This window comes from Synchiropus splendidus, chromosome 2 (assembly GCF_027744825.2).
Source record: "Synchiropus splendidus isolate RoL2022-P1 chromosome 2, RoL_Sspl_1.0, whole genome shotgun sequence".
In the NCBI taxonomy this organism is placed as follows: Eukaryota; Metazoa; Chordata; class Actinopteri; order Syngnathiformes; family Callionymidae; genus Synchiropus; species Synchiropus splendidus.
In genome coordinates, this window is record NC_071335.1 from 21,703,691 (window position 1) to 21,727,206 (window position 23,516).

General features: G+C 41.1%; 2 protein-coding genes across 3 annotated transcripts; both read left to right on the forward strand.

The window, feature by feature from the left end:
* Positions 1–978: 978 nt before the first annotated feature.
* Positions 979–8,825, forward strand: LOC128753758 (tetraspanin-5). The gene is made up of 10 exons (XM_053855818.1): positions 979–1,344; positions 3,651–3,701; positions 4,902–5,048; positions 5,422–5,592; positions 5,670–5,795; positions 6,497–6,544; positions 6,898–7,014; positions 7,076–7,137; positions 7,338–7,388; positions 7,462–8,825. Exons 1-9 carry the CDS (start codon positions 1,261–1,263, stop codon positions 7,348–7,350), a joined length of 819 nt encoding a protein of 272 aa, XP_053711793.1. The 5' UTR covers positions 979–1,260; the 3' UTR covers positions 7,351–7,388; positions 7,462–8,825.
* A 1,685-nt stretch (positions 8,826–10,510) lies between these two features.
* Positions 10,511–23,273, forward strand: mttp (microsomal triglyceride transfer protein). 2 transcript variants are annotated; one of them, XM_053856284.1, is made up of 19 exons: positions 10,511–10,527; positions 11,156–11,259; positions 12,535–12,725; positions 12,790–12,933; positions 15,409–15,516; positions 15,591–15,707; positions 15,779–15,918; positions 15,993–16,143; positions 16,512–16,669; positions 16,796–16,964; positions 17,293–17,400; positions 17,979–18,191; positions 18,714–18,925; positions 19,075–19,172; positions 19,900–20,021; positions 20,084–20,311; positions 20,413–20,537; positions 22,524–22,694; positions 22,774–23,273. In XM_053856284.1, the coding sequence occupies exons 1-19, from the start codon at positions 10,520–10,522 to the stop codon at positions 22,919–22,921; spliced, it is 2,715 nt and encodes a 904-aa protein (XP_053712259.1). In that variant the 5' UTR covers positions 10,511–10,519; the 3' UTR covers positions 22,922–23,273. The 2 variants fall into 2 exon arrangements, with proteins under 2 accessions (XP_053712259.1, XP_053712260.1); XM_053856285.1 differs by lacking the exon at positions 10,511–10,527 and adding an exon at positions 10,852–10,869.
* Positions 23,274–23,516: the final 243 nt, after the last annotated feature.

A 23,516-nucleotide genomic window follows, 5' to 3' on the forward strand; every position in this document is an offset into this window, starting at 1 on the left:
ATTGCTTTATCTTTCTGATTTTTTTTTATAGCCTGTTATACATTTTTGTTTCACTTTGATTGATTTGACGTTTTTTATCACTTGCAATATTCACTAGGAAACTTAGGTAAATTCATCATCTGAAACTGATTATGTATCTATTTACACTGTAATTGGCTTCATTGTGAGAAAATAAACTATGTGAAGTAAGAACTTTAATATGATTAAGAGATTATTTTATCATATCCCGAGACTTACAATAATATTAATAATAATCATACAATTCACAGTGGGACCACAATATCATAATATTTCATCTTTTTTTTATTTATTATATTGTTTATTATCCTATTTTATACACAACAATGGTCTGTATGAATTCAGCAAATACGAGGATAACCATCGTAATATTAAAAAATAAATAAATTTCAAAATGTAGAGATTTCCTTAAAACAAAGAATATCTGACACACAAAAGTATGAAATTAAATTGTTTTTTGTTTGTTTTTACTTTAGAGATTTGAAGGGATAATACATAAAAAATAGGTTTTAAAACAATAACCATGAAAACCAAATTAATACAATTTTAAAAAAGAAATCAAGTTTAATTTAAGATAATGCAATATAAGTTTAAATCGCTTTTAAAGAATGAATGCATCAGAAATAATACTTGAATACTAAAATTGAAAAATGCAATTCGGAAATTAACCTAAAGGTTATTAACAACGGAATTTCCTTACAGTTAATTTTAATGGGGAACAGGTAAATACGGATTCGAACCAGCGACCGTCTTAATGACACTAAATTGACCTCTTCTCATTCTTATTTTGCTGAGTCATAATAGGCAACAGCCGATCTCAAAGACTATTGAACTTGAAACGGAGCCCGTTACTTCAAAATAAGCGTGACTTCATGAAAACAATAAATCGCGTTCTAGCGTTTCGGAGGAAGTCCCGCCTTCTCGAAACGATGCATGACGTCATTGGTTTGCGCACGCTGCCAATCAAACCACAGCCGTGCTCGCTAATGGGTCAGGAGAGAGTGTCTTTTAATCCTCGTCTGTGGCGATATCTGCTGCTGAACACCTCCAGAAACCACCACCCGTCTCGCTTCGGGACTCCTCCCCGCTGCGGCCGGACTTCCCTGCGTGTTTTCGCTCCGCGGTCCAGTACACCATGGTATTTGCAATTGGACGTTGAGACGGTCAACGGAACGCTGGTGGAATAAAAGGGTGTTTCCGCCAACATCTGCTGCTTCGATGTGATTTCCAGCCACTGAAAACATGATCTCTGGAAAGCATTTCAAGGCTCATGAAGTCAGCTGCTGCATCAAATATTTCATTTTCGGATTCAACATCATATTTTGGGTAAGTCTGCGAGTGTTTGTGTGGAATGTCAGGCCCGATAAATCGTCCGTCTATAACCTCCTGACATAAAAGATTGTCCGGAATTATCCCTTTTATTGTTACTGTCTTCAGTTAGTCGCGGTCGACAGTGATGTGGCGGTTGTTTTCAGCACGGATCTCACTGGCTCGGTGCACTTGCTGCCACCTTTTGTTTCTGTGGAGACAACATCTCCGATCAAAGGCTGCTAGGTAACACACTACGGTGGCGGTGACCAGTGTCTCACCACCATCAAACCTCGTCTTATACAGTGAGAAATCCACGTCCTTTGTTTATGAGCCACCAGGACAGTGAGTGCACTGCGCGTTCATCGTTCGGAACGCTTTATTTTATTAAGTCTCCCAGCTAAAATGAGGAGCCCAGCATCCACCGTGGACCTGTTGTGTAGCTGCAGTGTCTCCAAACGATCGAGCTGGTCCATGCATCTTGATACTCAGGTCCAGTTAGAGACTTTCCACTGTGACTCAGTCACTGTGTTGCTAAAGTCACCCCAGAAAAACTGCATAACAACTGATCTAAATGTGCTCAGCACAAATACTATTAAAAAACATCTATGTTAAGTCTTATTTTCCCCTTGTTTCTTTCTGCTTGTGGAGTGGAGGGAACCTCAGGGTGTGGAGGACTTGAAGACCATCTGCCAGGCCTAGCAAAGACTGGCAGATCACCAGATGACCCCTCACCCTTCATTTAGCACCAGAGGAAGTTCTCTGCAGCTGCCTCATCATAAATCTGGCAGGAACCTCGTCCTTTTAAATGCTTTTATTCAGGGTTTTTGGAGTCACTTATACATGAAAACTAGGGAAAGAATCCTTGTCCTATATAGGGATTATTGTGGATCTGTTATAAAGGAGTAATAAGGCAGTCGATATGGATTGTGTTGCGAGTTTTTATGTTGTGGTAATATGCCTGGTGAATCTTGGGAAGGACAGGTCTCTCTATTCTGCTCATTGCTTCACATGTTTTGGGTTCGTCTTTTAATAGATAACAGTTGGCTGTCCGATGTCAGAGCGTGCTGCAGGGGAAAGTTATGGCTGCCAGCTGGTGCCCCCTTGGTAGAAGAAAAAAACTGGATATTCTCTCCTTCTCTTTGTAGGACCAGGAAGACACCATGGGTTGAGACCAAAAATGGCTTTTCGGGTCATAACCCCAAGTGAATTGTGATACTATATGGTGTTTTTAGTGAAGGCTGTTTTAAGCTGACATGGCGGCCCAGTTTCAAAATCCAGATTGGGATTTTGACCCAGACTTTCTTTAGTGTCTGAGTCCATGACAAAATCAGACTTTTATGGACTCAAACAAAGAGCTGTTTATTGTGGAATGGATGAGGATTATGGACTAAGATAAGAGCAATCAATGAACGGTTGAGACAAACGCCAGACTTTGACTTGGTTGGTTGTAAACCACCGAGACTTTTGCTCCCAGGTTTTGGAGGTTTAGACCAAAATAAGTACAAGCAGGAGCGACCAAATCCAGTCAACGCCCGATGAGTTGGTTATTTTTAAGTCTGGGACTGTAAGAAATAAATTTCAATTCACTTGTTACAGACTAAAAGAAAAGGATGAAACTGCGCCGATGAATCACATGCTATGTAGGAAACATTTTTTACTCAATTCCAGGTGAACCTCATTCTACCATGTGATGGTGGAGAAAAATCACTTCCTCCCTGATGTCTAGATGTAAAGACTTATTAAATATCATAATGCTCGAATATTTAAATGTGATTAATCGTGATTAATTATAATATGTATTTTTATTTTGTTTACTATGTTTACTTCAACTTTGTTACTGAGAGTAGGCATTTTTTGGTAATTTTGTTGGTTTATCTTCTGTTTTTCCTTTTTTATTTTATTATTCTTTTGAATATATATGTTTAAAAATGTAATGCAGAATTACATATGCTGTGTCCGTCTGGTTAGACGTTTCCTCCCAGAAAACTAGAAAGTCTTGTCTCAAATCTAAAATCAAATTAGATGTGGCGCAAACCGCCAAGCCACACACTGAAATGAAAAACAGTACTTGGCAAGAAGTTTTCCAAATGTTGTCATGAGTCGTACAACAGCAGCGTAAGCTTTAAATGTTCATCAAAATAACAGGTTTTCCTCGATCAGAATCCAACTGGTGACTGTTCTTTGTTCAGAGAATTCCCTCAGAGTCTTCCACAGATCCAGCAGAACGACATAAAAACATGGTTATGAACAGCAGCCAGGAAAGTCTTCTTCCCGTCTGGGCGATGAGGAATAATAATCTTCTTTCCGTCTTCCTTCCTCAGTTCCTTGGAGTGGCGTTTCTGGCCATCGGGTTGTGGGCCTGGAGCGAGAAGGTGAGTTCAGTGCCGCTCAGATGACTCAGTGAGGGAAAAGTTGACTACAAAATCACAAAGGAATGTCACCGGTTTGCCATGGAATGTAGTTTGGGATCATGAAGAGACTCACAGTGTCCAGTATCAACAGTGCGTTGAGTTCCCTCTGACTGAATTTTGGGGTTGAATCGTGGGTCATTTTTTGTTGCCGTCAGTCTGCAAATACAAGGTCAGTGCCCTCAAATAGTTCCTGAGATGTCTTGATCTCAAAGGTGCTGGGGTGATAAACTCTTGATCAGCCTGATGCAGGTCAAGGTCAAAATCTTATTTTATCCTGAAACACTGAAACTATGTGACTTCATTTCTGTAGTTTCTCTCATGTGAAGCTTCAAGTCGAGTCTGACACAAGGCCAAGACCAGGGAAACGTGGTCTTGAGACTAAGACAGATCTTGAGTTCTACAACACTGCTGTTGTGTCCATGAGGAAATTCAACAATCATAATTCTTTTTTTTTTTGTAAGGTCCGTGCTTCATTTTGATACTGTGGTTCAGACCTCTGAAATACTTAAATATTTGTTTAGTTACTGTTGCAATCTAGGTGGTTCATTTTAAATCAAATATTTTTAACTGAGCTGGAGTCTTGAAAGAGTTTGATGCAGAAAAATCTATTGTGAAAAGAACCATAATTTTAAGAGGGAAAAAATCAGATAATGCAGTACAATATCAAGTACATGAATACGGGTTTATTGTTATGATGTCACTCCAGTTAAATTTCAGTTAATTTTGCCCTCCAGCAGAGGACTGCATTGCTCCAAAAATAAACAATTGAACCAAAAAAAATTATCCAACATGCCACTAATGCAGCAGCATATCCAGGTTCTATGTGTTAAATACCTATGTAGACAACTTCAAATGTCAAGATAGTATCACTTAATCAAAATGGCAATATTGCAGCAAAAAATTCTTGTATCACCTCTCTGGTTTGATGTGATATGTACATTCACAGCTACTAAATCTGAGTCAGTGTGAGTGCTACCGATCATGTGTGCATCTCAAACCGCTTCCGTCAGGGAGCAAAGAGAAAAACATGACATTTTCAACTGTGGAGAAATACAATGAGCTCCTTCTGCTGAGAGAAGTCATATGGTGACTTTTGGTGTGTCTCACGTGGGCAGCCTTGTGTGTCTGCATCTACTCCAAACTACCTCTTCCTTTCTGAAGGGAGTTCTGTCCAACATCTCGTCCATCACTGACCTCGGGGGCTTCGATCCCGTCTGGCTCTTCCTGGTGGTCGGGGGAGTGATGTTCATCCTGGGGTTCGCTGGCTGCATTGGGGCGCTGCGAGAGAACTCCTTCCTGCTCAAATTTGTAAGTACTGTCTAGTGATGGGTTGATGAAGTGTCATGAAACAGTACTGCAGGATTGATGAAAGAGTGTCCTCATTTTCAGAGGCCACTGGATGGTGCTCTTGGTTGGGAAATAGTTGTTTAAGTCCAAACATTTTACAGCAGACAGCGCCATCTTGTGGCCACAGAAAATCGGCACACTGTTTCATGAAACCTCATCTTTCTATACTGTGTCATGAAGCGTCATCTACCTATATATCACCTTCTTTACTGCTATTGTTAAAAAAGAACAGAAGGCTACCTGAGACCATATTGATAAGTCAAGCGTCCACTGACTGGATGACAACTGATGACAACTGGTCACATTGATTCTAAAACAAGCGCTCTTGCTTCAGTTCTCTGTTTTCCTGGGCATCATCTTCTTCCTGGAGCTAACTGCTGGAGTCCTGGCCTTTGTCTTCAAAGACTGGATCAAAGACCAGCTCAACTTCTTCATCAACAACAACATCCGGGCCTACAGGGACGACATCGACCTGCAGAACCTCATCGACTTCACGCAGGAATACGTGAGAGCGGAGATTGTTCAGCTGAATTAAATGTTGCTTTTGGAACGGCTGGCTGACTCCTGGCGCTGCTGTTTCAGTGGGAGTGCTGTGGAGCTTTCGGCGCAGACGACTGGAACTTGAACATTTATTTCAACTGCACGGATTCGAACCCGAGTCGAGAGAAGTGCGGCGTGCCGTTTTCCTGCTGCACCAAAGATCCTGCGGTATGTCGCCTGACGGTTTCCATGTTTGCCGTGCTCGGAACAGTGACGGCGCTGGAGCTTTGACCTGGTTAGCTCTGGTTATCTCCTCTAGCAGGCCGCTGCAGTCCATTATCATGGCCTCCCTCCAACAGGACGTCCCGGCCTCTGAACTCTGATAGCAGTCCAAGCAGGGAGGGGTCGCCTCCTTCTCAGAACCCCTCAAAACAAACATGATTGGGTTTTCGTTTGGCTGCAACAAGAGTTCCCTTTTCTCTTGGAGGAAATGTAACAGGAAATGACACGCCTAACCTAAATATATCCAGCCAGTGAACTCACATGTGCTGATCCAAGATCTAGAACTACAGCACTGGTAAACACTTAAAATAGGGGAACGCTTTTTAATAGGCATATGTTTTGCTTATTTTCTTAACAATCAGTAATTGCTGTGTTGGCGAAATTGAGTCTGTCTTAACAATAATAACAATTAATTACAGGGTAAAATGTTGCTAATATGCGTATGATAAACGTACATTTATAGTGATATATATATATAGCCGTGTCTGACGTGCAATCTTACACGTCACCAGCAGGGGGAGACCGGTAAAAAAAGTTAAGAATAATGAATGAATTATATTCATGGTAATGAGAGAGACCCTAAAAAGAAATGCTCTGAGAACATTTTTTTTTCGGCCTGACTGAGTCACATGTGTCTGTCTTCGCAGGAGGATGTCATCAACACCCAGTGTGGATACGACATCCGAGCCAAAACGGTGAGTTTGGTTTACATCCAGACTCAATGGTGCGTTGTAGCCGATTCATTTTGAAGGCCTGGGGGGTGGGGTGACAACTGAGGCGGCGTTATTCAGCAGCATGATGTCATCGGGCTCTCCACCCTGAGAACATTTCACTCCTGTGGGCTCCTCACAAAATCCAGCTGCTGGCTCCTCATCGGAACGTGAGGCTGTGTGGGATTACTCATGCCGCAGCAATGCCACAGAGGCACCGCCCACGCCATTAGCCCGGTCCCCCCCACTCGCAATAAAGGCTGGATTTGTTTCATGTTTGTGTGTGTGGAGAAAAAAAAAAAGCTCAGTAACAGCAGCGTGGACTGTGTTGTGCACAGGACTCCGAGCAGAGGATGTTCATCTACATCAAAGGCTGCGTGCCGCAGTTTGAGAAGTGGCTGCAGGACAACCTGACGGTGGTGGCGGGAATCTTCATCGGCATCGCGCTGCTGCAGGTGCGCTGCTTTAGCTTGCGCTCTTCAATTGCCTCTTTGACAAACTTGTCGTTTCTTCTAGATTTTCGGCATCTGCTTAGCACAGAATCTTGTGAGCGACATTGAAGCTGTCAGAGAAAGTTGGTAAGTTTGGTGACCATACCACGCCCTTTTTTCTTTTCTTTTTTAGACCACAGAATGTGTGTATCAATTGGAATTATTGAAATAATTGTTTATAAAATAACCGTAAATACACTCTTTAAATAGCTGTATTTGATGGGTTGTAAATGAAATATCAAATATCTTGTGCTTTTTTTTTCATGCAAACAAATCTGTTTCTGCAGTTTGTTCACCTAAAATTGCCTCAGTATGGGAAGCGCAGCCGATTATGCAAGGTAAGCTTTTCGCAGTTTATTTTCACCTGAGCTGGTCCCCAAAAAAATGCTGACGCCACACTTTCTCTGGCAGGAGCCTTCACTCTGGATGCCGGGAGCCAAGACAATACATCAGCGACCACGAGAAAGAGCCTCAGGTGCATGTACATATGACCGTCTGTGTTATTTTGTCCCACATTACGAACGACGCTCAGCCTGAGCAGGTGATGTAAAACTGTAAATAGCAGTGTGCTGGAGCAGAGATGGCGTCGAGTGGAGTGACAAGGATTGAAGCGCAGCTTTCAAAGTTGCCTGTTTTTGGGTCGTGTACAGCCTCTGGAAATGCACTGCATGACTTTTGTCTACATGTCACCAATCTGCTCTCACAGCTGTGACCGAGAATATTTGTTGAAAATGTAGTAAAGCAGCTGTTTAGCACTTTGTAAAACATGGAATGATACATGAGTTAGAGCTACAGACTTGACCGGCTAGGATATTGTACAGTGACACACTGTTTGTATTTACTCTGGGAGTCTGAGCAACTTAAACTACTCACTCTGTTATTTTGTGTGAAGAGATCTCGGCATGTTCATGAAGACTTAGAAGCACTTTAATCACCATGCAGTTGCACATAATGTCCACCAGGTGCTGCGATTTCTCTTTCCTGAGCGGTGAAATGTCTACAAACGCCCAAAGGAAACGTATTTTTGCTCACTTCATGCGCTCAACAAAACGCTTTCAGTGCCATTTCTTGCACATTGTGTTTTCTTGTGTATACTTTGGTTGTTCTCTGTGCGTCTTATATGTTGACATCTGCCAAATCCGTGACACCTGGTTGGATATTTTTACCTTTCTCCACTGGATGATCAAAGCTATTTGATAGCACAATGGAGTAACAGGATACAGAAGTATCTTTGCTTTGCTTTGTTAACATCAAACGGAGCCTTATTATTTAACGTGATCTATGTAGCGTGCTGTTTCAGCTCTCCGCATTTCGATTTCCGCCTACTTTTATTTAATTTCCAGTGATTACATTGAGGGGAGAAATGTAAATCATGTATATAAAAAGAGTTATTCTGGTTTCCGTCTGATTGTAAGATCAATATATGTTGCAGTTTTTTCAACACTAACCATACAGTGATTGTAATGATGACCAAGCTCTTTCTGACCACTCAGTGCCAAACTTGTGATTTCTGCAGATACTTCATTTCAGCGTCATTTGTTCCAGCCATTCTCCGGAGTCATGTAAAGAAACTTGATTGTGGCAAGTTGTAAATACAGATCAGAAAAAATGTGTGTCTTTGTATGTTACTGTGACTGACTGATGCGATGGTGAGTGATGCTATGTTGAGTCAAGGATAATTATTTATTATTATTATTATTATTATTAATAATAATATTACTATGCAGAAAGACATAATCTTTGACATGTTTTTGGCTCACCAGAACATTCATTTTATTTTTCATTTTTGCTTTAAAAAAATGTGAATATGTGGTTTTTATTTGCAATTTCTTTTTCACCTCAACTAAGTGTTCTACTTAACTTATGAATCCTTGTAATTACTAGAGAAATAGAGGTTGAAATTACACGTGGAGTTCCTCTGGTACTCTGTTACTCATTTATATATGGTTTCATTTTAACACAGTTTTATGTTCTAATAAAATTTGAGTATTTTGATTTTGAGGTTAAAGAAATATTTTGACTATAGTATCTGAACACAAATAAGCCTTTCAACTGAATATTCTGACAAACTAAATTCTATGTTTTTACATCTGAAAGTTATGTTGCATGAAGCAAAAATCTTTGCAGTACTTGGCAGTTAATGTCACCTCTTTCGTTTATTTCCATTTAACTGACTTTACATGGGCAGCAGTGGCTACAGATGGCTCACCACTGGACTTCAGACAGAAGGGGTCAAAGCCACATTTCTTATTCACAATTTTATTGCTTATCGATTGGTGATTAGGAAAAGCCATGATCCTTATTTTTAGTTAGTAAATAAAATCACAAATCATTTTGACACTGTGTGTAAATCTGCATACCAGGTGCTGATAGTTCTAATCTGATCTTTGACCTCTAATCTCTTTGTCACTTCCTCTTGACGCTGAAGGCACATTCTCACTGACTTGATCTAATCTCACTGCTCTTATAGCTAACTTATTTTTAAAAAGTGTTCGTATAAATGTCTGCTTCAGTCGATGAGTCACTTGTAAACAAATCAACGGGCAAATTTAGAAACAAGGTCAGTCAGTAGTTTGTTGTTTATTTAAAAGGACAAGGTGACCTGGTCTCTGTCCAGCTCTCAGTCCTCACACTTTAGTCCACAATCCTTGCGTCTCTGTTTCGCTTTTATATGAACGTATGAAAACATGTCACAGTTGGTGTCAGGAAGTAGAATCACATATTAAAATTATACATGAATGTGTGTGAGGATGAATGAGATAGTTTGGCAAAGGCTGACTTGCTGTGGCAACGGGAAAATGCAGAAGGAAGAAGATGAAAAAATGTCAATGCATAACTAATGATGGATCATTGAAAATATTTAATTAGCTACCCAAACATATTTAAATATATGGCCACTATTTATTCAGAATCAGTTTTATTGCCATGGTCAGTGGGGATCCCACCAACTAGGAAAGTGCTTTGGAATAATGTGCTGTCATATTTGAGTTAAAAATAAATAAATGGTGAAGGTAAAATGAGCAGAAGCAGGTCAATTCAGTGGAATAAAATTAATATTATAGATTGATGAGCATGCCATCCTTATGACGGAAGGTCACATGGTCTGAGAGCCAATCTCACTGGAATGGGGCGACAAAAATGTAAGAGCTAAGCAGTGGGAAAAGCATTGTGAGCTTTGGAATAAAAGCAAAGCATTATTAAAAAAAATGTTGACATTAAAAAAATGAAACATAATTATTAGATAATAATATACAGCTCAATATAATATTCACCATAATAATAGTGAAAATAACCACAAAAGAGAGATGTAATACATATAGCAAGTGAAATTATAAAGGAAACTATTGTTAGGAGCTAATAAAATATTGCAAATGCAAATGAATCTAACGCTGTAAACATGTCTTCATCCTGACTGCAGCGTGCCAGACGGAGCGAGTGACGTCGCCAAATGTGCTCCTGAGGCTCAACAATGCTCGGGTGAGATCCTGCTGATTCGACTGATGAATTGGGGATTCAATGAAAATGAGCCATCAAAACGCGCTGATGAATTTAACCGGGATTGAAAGCCGTCAACAGCTCAAGCTGTGAAAGCAAAGGGACGCTTGAATCAATTCAATAATGTCGCAATAGCGAACGTTTTAGGTCGTTTGGAGCCGGTTGTAACGGGAGTTGGGGGTCGCCACAGATCGCTCCGGACCACGTCCACAAAGTGAGGTTTGTTCCTGCGGGGAACTCCAACAAGGTGGTCTAACATGAGCCTCGGCGTCACACACACCCCACTCCACGAATACAGGACACTTTCTCCGAGTGAAACCTCCAGTGAGTGTCCTGTTTGGTGCCACTCTTCATCCACAATCGACTGGATTAAATCATCCAGGTGACCTCATCATGGCGTCACCTGACCTCACTATGGCGTCACTGGCGCGCCATTTTGAAAACAATTTAAATGAGAGCTCTGCTCGTCTAGTTAATTATTCTCCAGTTATCTCGTACTTAGTACTTAAGCGTGGAGTTTGGAGTCTGCCCTCCCCACCTGATAAACCATTTTAGACCAGGCTGGAACTGGCCGAGCTTCTCTTTCTTTCTGTTGTGGCCCCCTTGACAGTCGCTTTGTGAGGGCGCCGTCAGAGATGCAGCTGCTGAGAGGAGGCAACATGCTAGCGACCGCTGTCTTCTTGCTGGGTGCAGCCTCCTGTGTGGCCGCCAAAGGTAAGTGTCGTGTATGGCGAGGATCTTGTCCGGGGCTTTGCCTTCGGTGCCTGTCGTCGTTTGACGGTCCTGCCTGAGCTCCATTCATTGCTATAACCGAAAATAACTTCTACAGTTCCTTCTGAGTCTTCATTCATCATTCATCACTTCAACAATGCAAAAGGAGAGTTTCGTCTGTCGTTATTAACGGCAACAAATAAGCAGTCATTTTGTTGGCGAATTTAACTTTGGAGAGTGGCTTTATTCTGTTACAATTGGGATTTCAAGCGTGATGAAATCAGACACTGACACGTCAGTCTGTCTTCCCTCTTGTCATATCTTGTCATTAATAGTCCTGATAGTTTATCTTTCCGAGTTTGAACACGCCCAGTGCGGATGTTGGACGTGATTTTAGGATGCAGTATATATATATGTGTGTATATTTATTTTTGACACATATTTATTTTCTTTAGAATGTGGCCTTAAATGTTATTATGATTATTATTATTATTTTTAGTAGTAGTAGTAGTAGTAGTACCAGTAAGATAGTTTTCATGCCAATGTAGCGCTTAAAATGCATTTATTAATAATTATTAATATTATGAATATTGATTATATTTCAGATGTTTATTTTTTCAAAAGTAAAAGTAAATAGACTAGATTGCCATTTTCATTTGAAAGCTGCACATGTACAGAACTGAAGGCAACACGGTTAAAACAGTTAAAAACCATAACCTGTATGAAATTAGTAATGTGTAAACAATGAGAAACAACTGGCTATTATTCACTTCGCTAAAAAGAAATCTTTTGACTCCTGATTTATCTTTTATTGTACATATTGCACGATGGAAATCTAAAATAGATTTGAATGTCCTGTGTTACTATTTAATGTAAAGTTGTAATCGAGTTCTTTCTCTCAGTTTGCTCACATCACTTCAACAATAGTAGTGAGACGATGTTTTCATTTATGTATTGCAATTGCTGTCATTAGAATATTAACAGTAGAATGGTATCTGGCGTAGTTTAGTCATCAAAATTGTTGTTGTTTCCTGACTTCTCGTGACAAACCAATTCAGATGTTTTGTTTTACTTTTCTGGATTAACGCGGAGAGCAAGTGAAGAGCAATTTTGTTGTCCACTAGATGGCGCCAGAGTCCACAAACACAAAATCAGCATATCTTATACTATGAATACTACTTTTCGCTAGTCATATCACTACACAGGAAACAAGAGGGTGGACGTTCGAATCGCCTGTGTCTTCACTTGTGTTTCTAATCGACGGCTGTGTTTCTACAGGTGGTGCAGCAACAGGACCCCGACTCAACAACAACCAGCTGTATAAATTCAGTTACACCACTGAGGTTCTAGTCGACTCGGCCTGGGGGTCGAAGAAGGGCAGCTCGGGCTACAAGATCTCCAGTGATGTGGCCGTCAACCTGGTGTGGAGAGATCCCAGCAACGATGACGAGCAACTGATCCAGCTGTCGGTATGTTGCTGGCAGTCTTGCACATCATGGCCAATGTGTTTCCTCAATTGTGTCTCATCAACAGATCTCCAATGTTAAAGTGGACCCTGCATCCTCTCTGTCAGAGAAGAGCAACGTTCTTCACGGAGCAACCACAGAGAGTCTCCTGGGGAAATCCAGACTGGCTGCTTTAACCAAGCCTTTCTTTGTTCATCTGAAAAATGGAAAGGTATGAAGAACTGGTTGATTGTTGCCATGAGTAATGGCAAGAAATATTGGATATAACGGTGGCCTATGAGAATGAGCAGTCAAGACAAAATACGTCATTTTATTTTTCTAAAAAAAAATGAATTTCTGAGCAACATGAACTAATATATATATGGTATCCTGATATATATATGGTAGCATTTTGACCATTTTTTGCAGAATCAGCAATATTTGAGGGGAATTCCTGGTTTCCAGATGTGCTGTGAATATACGACTGGTTCTGCCTGTCTGGAACTGTAAAATGATAGGAACAAAATTAGAAATAAATAAATAAAAGTTATAGAATATTTAGAGCTTACAACAATATATGACAACAATATAGGGGAAGTATATTGCTCTGACAGATATCAGGCGTCGGATTAAAATGTCAAAGATAGCATCAACATATTTATATATAACTTAACTTGATAACAGATAAAACAGATTTATGCTTTGTCAAAAGCAAAGCTTGCATTCGTCCATATCAAAAGGTGAAACTATGTATAATCTCAAGTGACACGCTCGGATTACAGAGAGGTAGGCGGACCAGAACTGGAGTTTATGATGGATGTGTGGCAGTGATGATGTTGGCAGGAAACATCAGACAGATAAGTGTGTGAATGTTTGTGTGTGCGCGTGCGTGCGTGTGTGTATGAGTTGAGAGGTCAGCAGGTATAAAGAGTCAGCAAGTGAGCAAACGTTACAGAAGCTGGTTGGATGGTTGTCAGATAATACTTGTTCTTACTACTTTATTACTTTAATTATCGTTATAGTTGCATCACCTGAGAACATAGCCTGCATTTTTATTGCTGCTATTGACTCAAGAAAAAATAGATTTTGAAATTTGCTGTTAGGTTTTTAAGTTGTTTGTTAATATGATGAATTAAAACAGATCGGTCAGTAATGTAGCTGAAGAGGAATAGAAGGGGCATTTGTGTATAACTTAGGACTTTTGGTTGGTTACATACGTATTCTTGTGAGCTATGCACAGAATGTGGGCAGAGTAAGAGTTGGCACATTCCTACCAATTGTACTGGTAGAGTGATGGGTGTCATGAAACAGTATTGCAGACTTGATGATGTGAAGGTTTCATGAAATGAATTGTTCAAGTCCAAACATTTTACAGCAGACAGTGCCATCTGGTGGCCTCTGAAAATCAGGACACTGTTTCATGACACCTCATCGACCTATCACTAGGTTTCGTGTTCTGTTTAGACTTTCATCTTCCCATCAATACTGGCAACTATATGCTAATACAGTTATACCTCCATTTGAAAAGCACCGACTATGTTTTGAGTATATGCTTCTGAGAAACTACAATTGGGTCTAGGAAGATCAGGTTAGACAGGAGGCTACATGGATGATGATGTTTACTGATGTTATAGTGAAGTGGAGAAGAAGTTGTGTGGAGGAGAGGGTAGTCTTATACAGTGTAAATGGGCTGAGAGGGAGGGAGGTGAAGAGGAGAGTGGCGGCAGGGTGGAACAGGTTGAGGATGGAAGAGTTTGAAGGGAACCTTGCTTGGACAGTAGTGAGACCTGCCATGACATGAAGACAGGAAGCAATATGTGCACTGGAATAGATTCTGGAAGGTTGTAATACTAATGTTGAAAGCTAAGTAAGGAGCTCTGTTGTTCCTGTAAATATACTGTTTTCGTGACACAGGCATTGCAAGTGCACTGTTCAGTGCTGAAAACGTTATCAAGTGATTTTGTATTGAGACCCATCACAGCATCCAACATAACATAAAGCAGTACATCTATTTAGCGCACAGTTACCCTGACTGACGGCGACTTGTCTTACTTAGTGTATTCAACTGATCCCTCACTGGGATTGATGTTGGTTCACTGGAGTTAATTTGAGAAGAATGATCCATCCAGGAGGGTAAAGTGTTTACCTTGCTGGCTGAAGTTATTTATACTGATCGGAAAAACAGTCAGATCAGCTTTGCATAGTCTATTTATGGCGGTTCGAGCTGATATTGTGATGCCATAAATAAATGGCATTCCTTTCAGGAGTCGCAGTGTGAGGTTGCGACTTTCGGAGAAGGGTGTGGACTCTGAGCAGCATTTATGTATGAAGAGTGCTGTCTGAATAGAACTGCCTTCCTCTGAATATGTATCAATTTTAAGTACAATTTGATAGCTGTGTAGAGGTGATGTGTAGATAAGGTTTCATCACGCAGTATTGAAGGGTCAATGAGGGTTTCATGAAACAGTGTCCTGATTTTCAGAGTCCACCAGATGTCGCTGTCTGGTGTCTGGACTTGAACAACTAATTCAATCAAATCTTACATCATTTTTAAACCAAGCGCGCCATCTAGTGAGCTCTGAAAATTATGACACTGATTCGTCACTTCTGTGTCGTATATTAAGCAGTGGTTTGTGTATTTGTTGTGGTAAAATGATTTTTTACTTTTTATTTTATTAAACATATTTTTCTTTTTCCCCATTTTCAGACAAAAGCTTTCTACAGCTACTGGGCGGAGCCAGCACTGATCAAGAACCTGAAAAGAGGCATGGCCAGCTTGCTGCAGTTCCAGCGCCACACTGGGAAGGTCATTGAGGTCAGTCCCACCAAGATTAAATGACATATTCAAAAGTACCGTTTAAATAACTTAACTCATAATGATGAAAACAGAACGACGTGTCTGGAAGATGCACCGTTGACTACAAGACGACAGCAGATGAAGTTACAAGAACAAAGATCCTGGAGTCGTGTAGGACACCAGAGCACGGATTCACTACACACAGCCAGGTACATCAGCACAGTCCGGCACTGACTGCACAGCTGTGGACCCACTAACAGTCGCATGTGTCTCTGCTCAGGTGCTCGGTGTGACCAGGAAGTCTAGTTCTGTTACAGTGTTCAAACTGGAGGACGGTTTCATCCGGTCTGCTGTGTCTGAAGAGACCCACCTGCTGTCTGTCAACACTCACAGAGCTACTGCAGCTAAAGTCGTGTCCAGGTTGGCAGAGCAGCCCTGCTGTTTTGATGATGTGGCTCACATTGTGCTTGACATAACTAGTTTACTGTTCACAGACAAGCTTTAACTCTGCGTGGCACTGAGGCCGGACCCTTGGAGGCTGCTGGAAAAGACGTCGCTGGCGTAGTTAAGTCCATCGATGAAAAACTAGCAGCTGTTGGAGTCGTCGCTGAGAAGGTCACAACTCAGTGTAAAGGTTGCCCATCGGTGAGTCTGTCAACAAAGGACATGAGTTAATGTTGAAGCAAAAATGACACGTATAAGGCCATTTTTAATGCGTCATTAATAATAACAAATACAAATATGCACATCAATGCTAATGATGTTGTGACCATCCATTTATTTTATTAATATATTAAAATGTAAATAACCCAAAAAAAGTTAAAATACCAAATTAAGAAACATACATTTGAATTCACATCATGTCGCCCAAATTTTATTTTATTTTATTTTATTGCCGAAGCTTTTTAAGTAGTTGCTGAAGTTGTTAAAGTAAAGCAAACTGCAAGTATCAAAAAAAGGCTGCAAGTGTTTCATCACCCTAATGAGTCCTCTCCCCATGTCTTCTGCCTCAGCTATTCCAACTCTGGCAGTCCCAACAGAGGCATCTGGAGCCTGTCGGTCTGTCCAAGGCCACGGCTCCACGCAGCTTCCTGGCCCTGATCCAGAACATTAGGAAGGCGTCCAAAAGCGAGATCCTCAAAGTGTTGAAAAGTGCCAGTAAGACAACTCTGTAAGCAGAAACCGCTTTCCTATATCTTATTTATTTCCCACTGACGCTGTCACTCTGTCATTTTAATGTGTGTAACCTGACGTCGTGTTGAGTTTTTTTCTTTTTTTTTCCGGCGTCTTATCTCAGACCTCAAGTGGTGGACGCGGTGACGTCCTCACAGACCGAAGCGTCTTTGGATGCCATGCTTGCATTTCTGAACTTCACTGATGCCAACGGCTTGGTCCTGCAGGAGAGGTTCCTTTATGCTTGTGGCTTCGCGTCCCATCCTAATGAAAGGATGCTCCAGGCTCTGATGGTGAGTGGCTGGTGCCGTGTCCAAATCAAACCATGTTGTCAGTAAAAGTAAAGAGATTATAACAAGAGTGATAGAAAGTATAGGGATGAGCGGTGAGTATAGAACCGGAATTGAGTCTTGACTGACTCCTGAGTGTGATCTGTTTGTAATAATATCTCTAAATTCTCAAGCATTGTAATGTGCTTGTTGTAGTGGTTGAAAGTAGTTTAGAGTTCATTTAACATTGTTTTGATGACCTTTAAAAAGGAGTAGTTCCTACATGTTTGAGTTAGTGAGATTATAGGTACATGATTAATGAAGGATTTTTCACCCAAACATGTTTTCTCAGGACATTTACAAGGGGAAGATTGGCAGTAATGACATCAAGGAGTCTGTCGTGATCATCATGGGCGCTCTGGTGCACAAGCTCTGCCTGAAAGGAGGCTGCAGCTCACCGGTGAGTCCATTTCTGTTCCACAAACAGTGAAAGAGGACCTCAACCAGGGGTCTCAAAGGGGTCCACAAAGGGGCCGCAATGGGAGCAGGTTTTTCTTCCAACCCATCAAGCACACGCATTTTCATCAACTGCAACAAGCAGAGCCAGACTGACAACCAACAGGTTACAGACACCAGACTGGTGGAAAGGTGACTGGATGGAACAAAAACCGGCACCCACTGTGCCCCTTTGAGGACCGGTTTGAGACCCCTGACCTGAGCTTGGATGTGGTCACCAAAGTTCTTTTTCAAATATATTTTTATGGCTGTGATTTCTTCATTTATTTGTTGGATTTATGTGATATAAACACAACAAATGAAATTTATTCTTTAACAAAACATATTAGACATATGATTATTTGCAAGTCATAAAGTGTTACAAATCAATGCATTTATATGAGTATTATTTATTAATTTACCTTTTTGTGTGTGTAACATTTTGTGGTTGTTTTCATTTTTATGTATTCATTTTTTTCATTGTTTCATCAAACATTTTTATTTTAATTTTGCAAAGCTAAATGTCTCTTGCCATCCATGCAGATTGTGACCCAGGTGAAGGAGTTGATTTTGCATGGTCCCGACAGCACACAGGAGGAATCCGAGGTCCAGATGTACCTACTGGCTCTGAAGAACTCTTTACTCCCGGAGGCCATTCCCATCTTCACCAAATATGCCGAGTCAGAGGTCGGAGCTTTCAACACCATCGCCCTCACCGCCCTGCAGAGATACGATACCAGCCTCATGACGGATGAGGTACGCTACCATGGACAGAACCTCTTGTTGGTTTAAATAAAACCCCGGCTGCCAAAAATGTAACTCTTGGTTACTTAAAATGGCGTCTTCATCGTCACTCAGCACTTGTTAGCTGATAGCACTGTCTGATCTGCCTTTATTTACTCCTCTTTATTCCTCTTGGAATGTTCTCTGGCGCCACCAGAGATACACATAGACACAACTCATCTACACAAACTGTAACCCAATAAAACGTGGTCTTATTTAGGCCGGGATTCTATATGTTGAGAGTCGACCAAAGACCTGTTTTTAGACTGAGTCTTGGGATGCTTCATTTGAATGGATCAGTTTCCTGTCATCAGGGAAACAAGATACTTACAGTATCAGCTACAGATAAAACAAACTGACATCGAAAACATGAAACAATGTTGGTTGAATCCATGAACTAAACAAGATGGTCCAGAGCGTATTCACGCATCATGTTTGCCCTTAACCTGTTTTATCAGTCGTGAGTGAGCTGAGCTATTTAATCCGTGTTCTCAGGTTAAGCAGACCGTCAACAGAATCTATCACCAGAACCGCCGCATCTATGAGAAGAACGTGAGAGCAGCAGCTGCTGACGTCATCCTCAGCAGCAACCCCTCCTACGTGGAGGTCAAGAATCTGCTTCTGTCCATCGGCAACCTCCCCCATGAGATGAACAAGTACATGCTGTCAAAGATCCAGGACATCATTCGCTTCCAGATGCCAGCCAGGTGTGTACCAAACCAAGTACAGACAGAGAAACATGTTTCTGCTGTTCAGGAGGTTCAAATAAAGTTAACCTATAATCTGAAGAAGCATTTTTAACTGAATAGATAACCAGAAACAGAACAGATTTTAAACGTGTTGTCTGTGTTTTCAGTAAAGTTTTGAAACGGGCCATGAAGGATTTGATCGCTCACAACTACGATCGGTTTTCAAAGGTTGGATCGTCGTCATCATATTCTGGATTCATGGCACGTAAGTCATGCAGGTTTAGACATTGTATTCGCATGTTGAGCTGCAAATACTGTATTTCCTGCGGCATTGATCCAGTCCACTTGTGCAGAGATGCAGATGTAGTTTCATAGCAAGAAACCACATCACACTATCTTCAGGAGAGCAGAAAACTATGTACATTATCCTCACAAAAGATTGGAAAAGTCATTTATTCTGTAAATGTCAGTGGCCCAGGGTTCGATTATAATAATTTTTCGTTGTCACATATTCAGAGAAAACCAATCTATTGCTTATGATCTGTATCGAGGTGCTATTTTTTTTTATTTGTGAACAGAAGAGCTTCCCGGTTTGATGGGAAATGAGTGAACTGAGAAGTGATTTGATTTTGGTGTTGGTTCATTTGGATTAACCAACCACTCAGCTCAGTTCCAGTAAAATAGAATGTTCAATAACAGTCCCAGCACTAGTGATGGGTTGATGAGGCATCATGAAACAGTATTGCAGGGTGGATGAAACAGTGTCCTCCATTAGATGGCACTCTTGGTTCAGGAATGATGTGAGGTTTCATTGAATTAGTTGTTCAAGTCCAAACATTTTACAGCAGACAGCGCCATCTGGTGGCCTCTAGAAATCAGGACTGTTTCATGAAACCTCATCAACCCATCACTACATACTAGTCTTCAGATTATTTCCAAAAAGTGTCACGGGCCAGTCGATATTTTAACCCACAGCAACGGTCTCTCTGCAGAATCTGCTGATGTCAGCTCCACATACAGCCTGGACATCCTGTACTCCGGCTCCGGAATCCTGCGGAGAAGCAACATGAACATCTACGGAGCAAGTAAAGGAGCGACGCTACATGGGCTGCAGGTGGGACGACTTTATTTCACTGACACATCAGAGTTGCCAGGCACTTACCGGCTGAAATACAGGTGGCTATCGAGGCGCAAGGCCTGGAGTCGCTGATCGCCGCCACACCTGACGAAGGCGAGGAAGACCTGGAGTCGTTTGCCGGGATGTCCGCTCTGCTTTTCGATGTCCAGCTTCGACCCGTCACGTTCTTCAAAGGCTACAGTGACCTCATGTCCAAAATGTTCTCCATGACTGGGGAGCCCATGAACGTGGTGAAGGGGCTGATCCTGCTGACTGATCACTCTGAGGTAGGAAAAACGGGTCGAGTCAGAAAACCAGAACGAACTAACAGAGAAATCCGTCAGCAACATTGTGTTAAAGGTGAAGCGGCGTTGCATTTGTGTTCCAGGTGCTCCAGCTCCAGTCTGGACTGAAGGCCAGCGCAGAGTTCCAGGGAGGTTTAGCCATCGACATCTCAGGAGGGATGGAGATCAGCTTGTGGTACAGGGAGTCCAAAACCAGCGTCAACAACAGGTCAGTGCACCGATCACTCCTTCTGTGTCCAGCATTCCTGGCTCCAGAATAAACCATTCGCATCTGTAGTCTGTTGAATAGCAAAGTCCGACCTCAGAGCAAAGTCCTTTATTAATGCAGCGTACGTCTATATCAGACCTCTGGCCGAATAATGGCCTAAAGTATTTTTTTTATCCCCCCACCAGCAGTTGTTTTCACACTTATCTCATTCATTGTGCGAACCTGACGTCGCGCGAGTCTCTAATTTGACACTTTACAGTTGATGCACAACAGCTGGCAATGTAATGTGCCTCGACAGTGTCGCCTTTCTGCAGGGCGCAGTCGTGACATAAGGAGCTCAACATCGGAATATGATGCAACTTTTCTGCCACTCAGAGACATTCAAGTAGAAAATTATTAAAGATTGACCTCATATCAATACACTGCTCTTCTAACGGCACAGAACAATTTTCCACTTTAGCCTTTTTTAGATTTAAAGAAAAATATTATTAATAACAATGTTTATTCGTGATCCTGGTCATGTAGCGGTCTTTCCAACTGACCATCACCATTCCCAGTTTTATTGTTGATCAAGAAGGGGGATCACCGTAAGAGCTAATACAAAAGTACAACGTAATACAGGTGCATTCAATATGTTTTAAACCCGAGGATAGAAGGTAACAAAGTTAGCACCTGAACAGAAACTTCAATGCACGAAATCAAATATGCATCCCACGTTCTGTAAATGAAGTATTTTACACTGTCAAAGGATAATATGTACCAACCTTGTGCCCAACTCTGTTAGAGGCTAACTTGTAGGAATGAGAAACCATTGTTGTATTTTTCTTTTTTTAATGTAAAGCATAGAAACTGTTTACAGAACTTTACCCTGTCAAAATAAAAGACGGCCCTTAAAAAAAAAAAAACGAAATCCTAACAATCATTGAATCTGTTACAGGTTATTTAGTGGTTGTAATGATCCCGCTTGAAAACATCAATTTTGAAGGTGTTTCTTCTTATATAGAACTTTAATGTGATAAGTGACTCTCCAATTTGCAAAAATGATTTGTATGTAAAATAATCATGGATTCATTTTATTCTTCTGTCGCCTTTACCGGTGCTTACCTCAGCAACAACAGGCGAGGGAACAGATCAACAGCCAGTGCATCACAAGCACATATAAAAAGATTAACTTAGAAATTAAGAGTAAACAACATTTTCTTATGTACAAAAAGTGTTTTTTGTTGTTCGGTAGCATTCCTGCTGTCTCAGACACTGTACGTGAACGTGTGTGTGTGTGTTTCGGTGGGGAATGGCAGAGGCAGGTGAATGGATCAACATAGCTGCACCTCTTCCACTCTGATAATAGACCGACCCGAGTCTAACTATAGGCTCAGAACAAACCCCTCTGGTGTCTCTGCCAAGGCATTTCTGCACAGGCAAAGTGACAGATGCTGGACGCAGGCCGGGCTCTGAGTCGTATACTGGGAAGTGGTTTCGCAGGAGTTAAACTCCTCACGTTAAAAGTCTGAGCTTAACTGGCCTTTTGAGCCGCTGACAAACTGACAAACACGCGGCGATAAACCGGAGACGGCGGGCACTGATTGTGACCCCTGGGTTTTCAAGTTTATTCATCGTGCTCTTTTACTGGTTACATCTGGGGTTTGTACACTTTTCCTGGTCTTGACCGCATCTGTCTCCACCTAATTGTTTTTTAGCTAGTGGTTCATTTTCATTCTTTACTGTCAATAAAATTAGCACAAGTGCAACTTTTGGTGATTATTTTTAAATTATTTAAAAACTAAAATATATAACACAAGCAAAAAAGAAAACACAAACATATTAGTTTTTCTATTTTATTATTGCTTTATGTTTTCTGTGTTCTATTATTATTGTTTATTTATTTATTATTATTTGGTTTTGTTCATTATTGCACGATGTGCCAAAGCACTTTCCCAGTAGTGTTTATCATTGAGTTTAACAGTCTTCTTGCCTTGGTGTTGACAGAGGAGCCTTAGTGGTCACTGGTAACGTCACTGTGGATATGGACTTCCTGAGAACCAGCGTGGAGGTCAGCTTCCAAACAGAATCCTCCCTGGACTTCATCACCACAGTCCAGTTCTCCGAGTATCCCTTCCTGGTTTGCATGCAGATGGATAAATCAACTTTCCCCATCAGGTGAGGTGAAACTTCTCGCCGCTTGTTGTCGCTTTTCCATGCGCTAAATAGAATCTTTTTTTTTTTGTTCATTTTTCAGCGAATATGTCAGCAAATATGACAGTCTTGCTTCCGGGAAAAACGTTGCGTCCCGTAAGAGCAGGAAGCAGCACATTCCCGGCTCCGAATTTCCTCTCCACCAGGAGAACTCCAACATGTGCAAGAGGGTTTTTGACTCCAGTTGGTAGTCAAGAAGGAAGACCGCTCAGTGGGATGCTTTCAGGGACCGAGACAGACTTACAGAAGAGAGAAGTGGATGTTTATGCAACAAGACGTGCAACGTTTACATTCCTCTGACTATTTAATTCATTGTCAATGTGCCTTATTGTTTGCAGTCCGGCGTCCTGTGATGACTTTTTATGGATTTTTCTTGTATTTATGAGGCACACAGGAGATTAATATTTTATTGAATGCAAGATGTTCAAATTTCAAGCCCCACATTTAAAATTATTTTTGATGTACATACCTAGGGAAAATTTTTCAATTTCATTTTAATGGATGTCCATTTCTGTTGTAAGAAGAAAAAAAAACTTTAATAAAAATGGGAAAAATATCCTGTTGCTGTTTTCATTTGTATGTAATGTTGTGTTGCTGTGCCTCTATTACGTTACGTATTATGTATTTATGTGCTGTTTAAATATTAAAGGGAGAATTATTGTATTGTATTTCAGTGACGCATGGGATGTTTTGACCCTATAATGAATCATCATAAAACATATCTTCCTCACTGGGTAGAATATACTTTGGTGGAGATTTAACAATGTTTAAGAAACAAAAAAGTAT